The 11,022-nt window shown below is 41.5% G+C and overlaps 1 protein-coding gene across 3 annotated transcripts in view; it reads right to left on the bottom strand.

Moving 5' to 3' along the window:
* Positions 1 to 3,554: 3,554 nt before the first annotated feature.
* HHAT (hedgehog acyltransferase) overlaps positions 3,555 to 11,022 on the bottom strand; it is a 261,528-nt gene continuing 254,060 nt past the window's right edge. For 2 of the 3 annotated variants that reach the window (XM_075864591.1, XM_075864590.1), the window contains exon 12: positions 3,555 to 3,869. In XM_075864591.1, the coding sequence (XP_075720706.1) occupies positions 3,742 to 3,869 (128 nt within the window). In that variant the 3' untranslated portion in view covers positions 3,555 to 3,741. The remainder of the gene's footprint in view (positions 3,870 to 11,022) is intronic. The other variant, XM_075864592.1, reaches the window with a different exon arrangement.

The following is an 11,022-nucleotide window of genomic DNA, read 5'->3' as shown; positions in this document are numbered from 1 at the left end:
AATGGAGGAAAAAAGTTACAACCATTGTTCTAAGGACCAAATGTTTTCCTAGTCTGGGAGGAAGAAGTGTCTTACGGGTTCTGGGTCCAGTGAAAGTTCTGCAACAGGCGATTTAAAGTGTAACTAAATGTTCAAAAAACTTCTGACGTGTCATCGTGACATGTCAGAAGTTTTGATCGGTGGGGGTCCGAGCACTGAGACCCCCACCAATAGGTAAAACGAAGCGGCAGAAGTGTTAGGGTGAGCGCTTCGTTTCGGATCGGCTTTTCTCGGAAAGCCGAGCAGTTGGTGTACGTGCACATAGACTTTCTTTGAAATCGTGTTTATTGCACTACGTTTGACGTTCACGCCGGAAATACTCCCGGAATATATATGCTGTTACAGAAGCCTAACAGTGGCATCTGTTACTATAGACTATAATGGTATACGTTAAACGGATACGTCATAAACTGGGGTCATCGGGGTTCATGACGAATCCGTTTAACAGATACCATGTAGTCTATGGGTGATGGAGATTTTAGGCATCAGTCACCCATAGGCTCTTATGGTATCTGATTATTGTATACTTATTAAAAAGCCTGTGACGCATATGTTAGACATTTGCCTGTGACGTATGCCATAGAGTGGCTTACTTTACCCATGGGCTTCCATGGGATCCCGCAGGATTGGATAGCATTGTCTGCTATGATATTTCATACTGGGGGAAGAAAAAAAAGTACACTGACATATACCAGCCCAATGGTGGATAAAAGGGCAATCATTGACCTCCGTGGGCTAATAGAGCTCTTTGTAGACATAGCATGTACCCCGGGAATTTTCCCCATCCTACGTTCACATGTAGCGGAATTGCTGCAGAATTTCTGTCCAGCTTTGCTCGTGTAAAATCAACACCATATTACATATTTGAAAAAATCTCATCCACGCGCTGCAGAAAATTTCTGTGCTGAAATTGCCCTCCGCTGCAGATTTTTTAAATCGCAGCTAAAATTGACATGGTTGCATGTTTGTTGAAACTTTTACGATTGAGTTCAATGGGGAAGTAAAAATTCACACGCGCAAAATGTTGCGTTTTTGTGGCAAAATAGCACACAATATCCACAGCAAAAATCGCAAGTAGAAAACAAAACAAGAACCTATTTCAGCTTAAAAGAAAGAAAAGATCATACTCACCTCTCCCGGCGCACTTGTAGTGATGCGTACCTGCTCCCCCGGATGGTCTCTGTGCAGCCGGCATCTTGGGATGACGTTTCGACCCAGGCTGCAGCCAACACATGGACTGAAAAGTCATCTTAGGATGCTGACAGAACAGAGACCAGCCGTAGGAGCAGGGACGCGTTGCTACAGGAGCGCCAGGGGAAGTGAAAGTGAGTACCCTATGGTGGCATTATTTATGTATACAGGGTGGTGATGTTTCTGCATACATTATATAGCAGCATTATTTATTAGAACCGTATAGTGCCATTATTTATGTATACAGGGTGATGAGGTTTATATAGCAGCTTTATTTATTAGTACGTATGGTGGCATTATTTATGTATACAGGGTGATGAGGTTTATATAGTAACATTATTTATTAGTACGTATGGTGGCATTATTTATGTATACAGGGTGGTGAGGTTTCTGTGTACATTATATAGCAGCATTATTTATTAGAACCGTATGGTGGCATTATTTATGTATACAGGGTGGTGAGGTTTCTGTGTACATTATATAGCAGCATTATTTATTAGTACCCTATGTTGGAATTATTTATGTATACAGGGTGATGAGGTTTCTGTGTACATTATATAGCAGCATTATTTATTAGTACCCTATGTTGGCATTATTTATGTATACAGGGTGGTGAGGTTTCTGTGTACATTATATAGCAGCATTATTTATTAGTACGGTATGGTGGCATTATTTATGTATACAGGGTGGTGATGTTTCTATGTACACTATATAGCAGCATTATTTATTAGTACCCTATGTTGGCATTATTAATGTATACAGAGTGGTGAGGTTTCTGTGAACATTATATAGCAGCATTATTTATTAGTGGCATTATTTATTTGTATAGGGTGTTGATGTTTCTGTGTACATTATATGGCAGAATTTTGTTACACTGTGTTCACATCTATTTACTATCCTCTTACATGGTCTGTGCATCAAATGTCTTATTTTACTTTACAGGAAAACGTTGTATAAAATGTTTATCAAGCAAAATTATACCAGAGCCTAATAATTGCACTTTGCTTTTGTATTAAATCGCAGTGCTATATTGTGCGTTATCGCTGTTAATATTAACTTATGTCTTGTACCCTCCCCCATAGATTAACACTAGCGGCAGTAACATACAATATAGCACTGTGATCTGCTGCAATAGCAAAGTGTGATAATGTCCGTGCTTATAATCGACATGGAGGCCTAGACTTAGACATCCGGTGCATGAAGCAAAGGACAGCGAATAGATGTGAACACAGCATTGAGCCTCAGTCACACAATTATTTCAGTGCACAATATAGAATGGTCAGTGCAGTACAATGAATGCTATATATGACACGATATTCCTATTAGGCCTATTCACACATTACAGATTTGGCCAGTATTTTGCATCAGTGGATGCAAAAAATAAAATAAAAATAAAAAAAAACTTCCCTGCCGTTTAGGATTCTTTTCTGGTTTGGGCTTACAAATACTGATGCAAAATACTGACCAAATCTGCAATGTTGGATGAATAACTTAGAAGCACTGAAACAAGGATTCTAGGGTATCCCATTCATTAAAAAGTCTTCAGCATAGACTTTGCAGTGGAATAAAAAATCCCCAGGGTGCCCTTTTCTGCAGCTTGCACAGTACTGTAATATGTTGTGTATTAGCTCTAAGGGCTATATATTTCTATCTTTTAAAATACGAAAACACACATGGCGTAAACACTGCGGATTTTCCGCAACGGATTAATTGCAGAAAATCCGCCGCGTATTACAGTGGCAGCAGTGTGGGTGAGATTTCAACAAATCTCGTCCCACACTTTGGAAAAATGCCGCTGAAAAAACAAACGCGCATAAATTGACCTGCGGTGCGGTTTCTTTGACCGCAGCATGTCAATTAATGCTGCGGAATCGAAGCTCTTCCCTTGGCGGGTTTTCCCATTTAATTCAATGGGATGCTTGAAGCCGCAACAAAGTGGTGTGTGTTGCGACATTTGCGGCGGAATCACAGCGATTACGCTATGTGTGTTCGTACCCTCAACGTACAGAGGTTTATCCTTTTTGTGTGTGGGCGTGGGGGGAGGGGGTAGGGCGACTCCATTTAACTCTTCGTCTCATACAGCAGAAAGGCTAGATGTAGCCCTGCATGCTGCATGGTCAAGGAGTTGAGGATACTAAGACAAATTTATACAACAGAATATTAATGGCTATTTGTAGAAAACATTGTCCATAGATTAGACATCAACCTACACATCGGTAAACTTGTGGCTGTCGAGATTTTGTTGGGATTTTCAATGAAACTGTGAAAAAAGCAATGTACATAATCAAAAGTAAATATATAAGAGAGGATTAGGAATAATAATGAAAAATGAAGTAATTTTATTATGAAAAATTTTAAAAAAATCCTATAGGCTCCATGGAGGCCTGAATACAATACGGATGCTTGGGTCCAGCTCCGGACTTCTTGAAGATCCAGTGACTTCTTGAACCAAGAGGTAAGGAAGGAATGACACATCTGTATGACATTTGTGTTATGAAATCTTCACTTGACTCACATAGTTCTTGAGCAGAGCGGAAACTTTCCCTTGTATTTAGGGTACAAAAACAGACGCCATTCAATTCCCACCTGGGCGAAGCAGTAGAGACAACCAAACATCACGAGAGGGATCCATGGCCAACCTACAAAATGACAGAATTAAGACTCATCACATGGTCATTCATCAACAAGTCTACCGCTCGTCCACAATCTGGTTTCAGAATAAATATTGGTAATGAAAGAGGTTGTCGGTTTTCTACGGGGCAGATTTGTTTCGATCATAACATCAATCACTGGTAGAGAAGATTCTCTATTTTACTCCCATCAAACTCCAACCAGCCTATATTACTGGTCAGATATTTACGGATAGTCAATAGGAGAAAATCAAGTCCACACAATGGGGAACATTTATCAAAATTGTGCAAACGAGAAGTGGAGTAGTTGTCCATAGCATCTCTCATTTTTAGAGGGCACCCTTATTGGTAGCCATAGGGGAACTACTTAACTCTTCCTTAACACCAGCTTTGATAAATCTCCACCATGTGTTTTTGTTAGAGGCCTTTTGGCATTTTTTTGAGGACTTTTACGCCCATTTTAAATGGGTTTTCCCAGAATCATAAACTATCACCTATCTACAGGATAGATGATAATTTTCTAATCGTTGGGGGGTCCCAATGCTGGGTCCTTCACTGATTGTGAGAACGGAGGCCAAGACCCCCGCTTGATCGCAGTGAGAAGCACATTGAATGGAGCGGCAGTCGAGCATGCGTGCTGCCGCTCCAGTCAAAGTCTATGAGAATAACAGAAACGGCTCGGCGGGTGCATGCTTGACCGTCACTCCATTCAAGCTCCTCCTTACAGCGCGGGGTGCAGTGAGGAGGATCTGAAAGATTGAAACCCCCGTTTTCCCAATTGGTATGGTCCCCAGCGATCAAAATATTATCACCTATATGGTAAATAAGTGATCATTTATTATTCTAGGAAAAAAAACCTTTAGCAAAAAACTGCACCAAAAAAAATGCAACTTCCAGTGTTATCTGTGTTGCAGTTTCTGAAGCACCAAAAAAACCATGTGTAAAGGAAACCTTAGAATGTTTTATTCTATGTTACAGGAGATGCGAGAACCAAAACTAACAAAAAGAATACAGATATTTTTAGTTTAAAGGGATTTGTATGAGATTTGTAAAATATGGTTGCTTTCTTTTAGCAACAGTGCCACTCTTTTCCACAGGCTGTGTCTGGTATTGCAGCTTGGTCCTATTAGGGCTAAGCTGCAGTACTGCGCACAGCCCACGATCAAAGTGGCGCTATTCCTGATAGAAAGCAACCATGTTTTACTAGTTTCACAACGTAAATCTAATCATGTCGTCATCTTTAATTCCTGTTGACCACAGTGGAACGAGTTCTGAGAGAAATATGTATGTAACAGTATAATGAATATTTCATGGAGTCGAAGGTAAATTCAGCTCATATTCAGTATAATAAAGTTAATGAATATATATTCCCTTGGCTTTCACCATGTCTTGCATACAAATGTCCGCCTTCTCTAAGCTCAGGATTGAACATGACCTCATTTTCTTAATACACTTGCCCAATACTAAACCGTAAGCCTTAAATTGAAATGCAGGTTTTCTTTAAACAACTTTATTAACTATTCTTCTCCCACAGTCGTCTCGGAGCTAAGCAGAAGTTCTATTATTTAACAGGCTGGTTTAGCTAATTACTTCATCGTCTCTAAGCAGATGAAAGTTATAAGATTCAGATGACTCAAGGTGACTTCAATGACGAATATCATCGAGTGGCATAATGATCAGTTAGAATGACTTTCTCCGACGAGATCAGAATTGATGTCATAATGCGCCATTAAAATAATTACATTTGTCCCCAATTATACTTCAAAATCCGGAATATGTTATACAAGCTAAAAATTTATTTTTTCACATTTGTCTCTTATTTTTTACGTTTCTATAAAACCTAAATAATATAAGAAAAAAAAGTGTACAATGCAAATTTTGGCAACATTTTATTTGGTATGGGTCGGATTTACAGCAAAAAATTTAACCGCAAATCTGACCCACGATCTGCAGGGAAATTTGCCCTAAAATTTGCACCAAATTGTGCTTATTGTGGTGCAGATTTTCAGGCGGATTTACAGCTGCGGTAAACAGACGACAAAAAAATCCTATAGACTATACTCACATCCCCTGGTGCTCCAGTGGCAACGTGTCCCTAGTCCCCCGGCTGGTCTCTGTACAGACAGTCCTCCTGTGATTATGTGTGTCAAATGTGACAGTTAGGGTATGTTCACACACTAGACTAAAAACGTCTGAAAATAAGGAGCTGTTTCCAAGGGAAAACAGGTGCTGATTTTGAGAAGTTTCTTAAGCCACTCGGATTTTTGCGGCGTTTTTTTACAGCCATTTTTGGAGCTGTTTTCTATAGTCTACGAAAATCAGCTCCAAAAACGTCCCAAGAAGTGACCTGTACTTCTTTTCCACGGCCGTTTTTTCAAAACGGCCGAATAAAAAAACGGCACATCGGAGCAGAACGCCGTTTTTCCCATTAAAATCAATGGCCAGATGTTTGGAGGCGTTCTGCTGCCGATTTTTCGGCTGTTTACGGCCCGAAAAACGTCCGAAAATAGGCCGTGTGAATATACCCTTACAGGTTGTAGCGGTCTCATTTGACTGAATTTTATTTTTTACTTGCATATTTTGCTGAAGATTTTGACTTTCCCATTTAACATAATCAAGAAAATCCCCAACGAATCCGCGACCATTCCGCAGAAGAAATGGACTTGCGGCTTGTCAATATCCGCACAGAAATATTCCACAGTGTTTAGATGTGATTTGTTAAGCTCTCATTCACTGTGCCGCTACTGTATTCCATTGTGTATTTTCCACCCGCTAATCCGGACAGAAAATCTGCAGCAATTCCGCTACATGTCAGCTTAGCCTTAGAGGAAATGCAGGCTGAAGCTGTTCACATCTGCGCTAGGTTTTCCATTTATCTGCTTCGTCGAGAAACAGAGAAAATAGAAAAACCTAAGAGCCGGATCCATCACATGACAGAAACCAATGACGGCCAATGGAACCCATTGACTCCAACAGAGCCTCCAACGCAGATGTGAACAGAGTCTTATATCATTTGTGAAGTTGAATAATATAAATCTTAGTCATCCGCCTTTTCCTATACTAGTACATTGCTGCTACGATGAAACTTAGGGTATGTGCACACACACTAATTACGTCCGTAATTGACGGACGTATTTCGGCCGCAAGTACCGGACCGAACACAGTGCAGGGAGCCGGGCTCCTAGCATCATAGTTATGTACGACGCTAGGAGTCCCTGCCTCTCCGTGGAACTACTGTCCCGTACTGAAAACATGATTACAGTACGGGACAGTTGTCCTGCAGCGAGGCAGGGACTCCTAGCATCGTACATAAGTATGATGCTAAGAGCCCGGCTCCCTGCACTGTGTTCGGGCCGGTACTTGCGGCCGAAATACGTCCGTCAATTACGGACGTAATTAGTGTGTGTGCACATACCCTTAAAGGGGTTTTCCGAGATTGGGGTGGATTTTGGAAACTCTTACTTCACATACTTTCAACATATTTACTCCATTACTTTTAAATAGTTCATGTAGTAACTTTTTAGATTTTGCTAAATAAAGTATATGTTTTATTTCTTGACTTAAAGACTCCATGCACTCTTTCTTGGTACAATATTTAAAGGAGCAATTAAAAATGGCTGCAAATTACAGAGCTGTTTTCAAGGGAAATCAGCCTCTGATTTTCAGCCGTTTTTAAGCATCAAACATTTTTTGATGCGTTTTTTGGAGCTGTTTTTAGCGCTGTTTTTCTATAGACACAATGAAAAACGGCTCAAAAAACGCCTCAAGAAGTGACATGCACTTCTTTTTAAGGGGCGTTTTTCCCACGTAAAAAACGCCCCGTCTGAACTAAATGCCATTTTCTCCATTGAAATCAATGGGCGAATGTTTGGAGGCGTTCAGTTTCGTTTTTTCAGGTGTCTTTCGAGGCGTTTACGCCCCGAAAAACGCCTGAAAACACTGCGTGTTAACATACCCTAATGGTGCTGGTTTACATGGCCATATTTGAGGCGATTTTCCATTAACCCCTTAAACTATTTTTTGTTTTTGCCTTTTTGCAGTCATAACTTTTTATATTTTAGTCAACACAGCCAGCCTTGTTATTGGCGGGACAAGTTTCTACTGTATTGATGTGCCATTTCTTGGTAGATATACATTAGCATTTAATTTATTAGAATTTTTATTTTAGAGAAAAAAAAAAAAAAGGAAATTCCGCTACAGTTTTTCTTTTTTTTACGCAATACACTCATCATACGCGCAGGGGTTCTTTAATGAACAGGACCTGATCTAATCAACGGGATGGCCTGTGACGTGATCAAAGGGGGGTTTCACGATCAGTGTTGATCTCTGCAAATAGAGGGCTGAGCAGTAGAGATCAGAGGTTTCTTTGATCTCAGCTGTTAGGCCTCGTGCACACTTCCTTCACCGTTTTAGCGGCCGTTTTTGACGGATCGGTGTGCCCGTTTTAGTGGCCATGTGGTTTCCGTGTACACTCCGTGTTTCCGTTTCCGAGAGCCGAGCATGGTACTGTCCAGGGTGCTGAAAGAGCAGGGTTGCAGTGATCGGCGGTAACTCTTTCAGCACCCTGGACAGTGACTAGCGCTGAAAAATGACCATGCTCGGCGCTCGCAAAATACAATTTTAATTAAATAAAAAATAAAAAAATAAGTTCATACTTACCCAGAACTCCCTGCATTTTCCTCCTGTCCGGCCTCCTGGGATGACGTTTCATCCCATGTCACCGCTGCAGCCAATCACAGGCTGTAGTGGCGGTCACGCCGGACTGGATGATGTCAGAAGGCCGGCCTCCAGGGATGACGCTTCATCCCACGTCACCGCCTCTGCAGCCAATCACAGGCTGCAGCGGCCAGATGGACTGCCGCGTCATACAGGAAGGTCGGACTGGAGGAAGAAGAGGGACTCGTCACCAAGACAACGACCGGGTACATATGAACTGCTTTTTATTTTATTTTTATGAGCAGCCTCTTCTCTCTATCAGTGCTGGATAGAGATAAGTGGCTGCCGATTAGTGTAATATCTCTAGTGTACTTCTGCCCGCCCGGCCATTGCTAGGCAACGGCACCGTCACACACGGACGGCACACGGATGCCTTCCATGTGCCTTCAGTTTTTTGACAGCCCCATTGACTTGCATGGGCCTCACGGTCACGGAATCTTGGACCAAAGTAGGACATGCTCTACTTTTGTCGCAACGGAGCAACGGGACCGTCAAAAAAACTGAAGTGTGCATGGCCCCATTGAAATGAATGGTTCAGGGTGCTAGCCATCAGAAAAACGGCTAGCACCCTGAAGAAAAAGACTGAAGTGGGCATGAAGCCTAAGGGTATGTTCCCACGCACTGACCAATAACGTCTGAAAATATGGAGGGGTTTTCAGGCGAAAACAGCTCCTGATTTTCAGAAGTTTTTGTAGCAACTCGCGTTTTTGGCGGCGAATTTTACGGACGTTATTGGAGCTTTTTTTCAATGGAGTCAATGAAAAACGGCTCCAAAAACGTCCCAAGAAGTGACATGCACTTCTTTTTAGCGGGCGTCTTTTTACGCGCCGTCTTTTGACAGCGACGCGTAAAATAAAGGCTCGTGGGAACAGAAAACCGTAAAACCCATTGAAAGCAATGGGCAGATGTTTGTAGGCGTAATAGAGCCGTTTTTCAGGCGTAATTCAAGGCGTAAAACCCCCGAATTACGTCTGAAGTCACTGTGTGTGAACATACCCTTAGAGTGGGGATGTGGCTGTGTGTTACAGCTCTTGTGCCACTCCTGATCGTGTAGGCATTGTATGCTCGACATAAAGCGGCCATTCCATGCAGATAGTGATTAGTATACTCGTTACATAAAGGAAACTTTTCCCACCATAAAGGGTTCGTCTGGTTTATAATATTCTGAGTTAAGGGGGACCTCTCATTCGGTATCTTCATTAATTAGCAGGAGTAGAGTTCAGAGAGCATTTCTCTCTCTGGAGGACCCAGAACATCCATGCATTACATGTACAGTCTATGGGTGTCAATGGGTATCATGCAATTCTTTGTTTCTCCTGTGGTGGTGCTGCAGAAAAATGAAACACTTGCTGCCAGGTTCCTCCACAGATTACAGATGATTGGTGGGGTCCAAGCAGGATGACATCCTGTGATCAGTTTATTTTCGAGGGACCTTTCTAACAAAAAGGGATTGTAAAAAGTAGAGAATCCCTTTTAGGGACTTCCCATAGAACACCTGTGGTAATGACTGATAGTAATTAAATCACATAGGCCAAGTTAAAGAAATCCTCAATACATGACGTGTTAGGGGTATTTGAGGACCGGAGTTTAGCACTGCTATAACATGGGCACTCCTGCTTATAGTACGGCACCATCTCAATCTGATTTACTGTAAATAATATTACGGATTTATTCACTAGTGACGGAGATGTATGGGGCACTGAGAAATACACGAATAGAAGATTTGGAGTCAGTGGGATCATCACCTTGTTCGTGTACGGAGAGTGACATTTATATGGGGATAAATCTACTTATTGCTGGATGGGATTAGATCAAAAATTCTGTAGAGATAAAATAATTCATTCTGACACTGAACCATGGCCGTGCCGCAACCTGAGGGAGCTCTGATGAATAAATCTGCACCTTATTGAAGATCTCTCTGAAGTGATGACGGAGTCTACGATCCTGAGGAAAAAAACATTCAAGCACTGGGGAATTATAAATGAGATACATCGTGTCAAGAAGAATTTAAGCGGATTTATTTGAATGAAAGTTGAATGAAAAGTGACAGAAGTCATGATGATACATTGATAAGCAGCACAAAGCGAAGATACTGGATGTTTTTTGTAATATAAAGTTAAGTAAAAAGCAAATTGTTGGCAAGAACAGTAGGAACGGTCTAAAAAGTGACAACCACTCTGGGCATCGCATGGCGCGCCGGGAAGGGGTTGTTACTTCTCTTCCTCCACAATGGAGTGAATGGGGACGGTGACTGTCTAAACTTAGGAAGAAAAACTTCTTGGGCTGTTAATATGGTTAACGGTTAACCCCTTGTCGCCGCAGCCATTTTTGGGTTTTCCGCTTTCGTTTTTTCTGTCGATGTAGCCATATGAGGGCTTGTTTCTTGCAGGATGAGTTGTTGTTTTTTTTACATGACTTTAGGGGAAAATGGGAAAAGTTTTTTTTT

The sequence above is a fragment of the Rhinoderma darwinii genome, chromosome 4, assembly GCF_050947455.1.
Source record: "Rhinoderma darwinii isolate aRhiDar2 chromosome 4, aRhiDar2.hap1, whole genome shotgun sequence".
Classification (NCBI taxonomy): Eukaryota; Metazoa; Chordata; class Amphibia; order Anura; family Rhinodermatidae; genus Rhinoderma; species Rhinoderma darwinii.
Note: the sequence above shows the minus strand (reverse complement) of the source record. Positions and strands in the feature narration are given on the sequence as shown.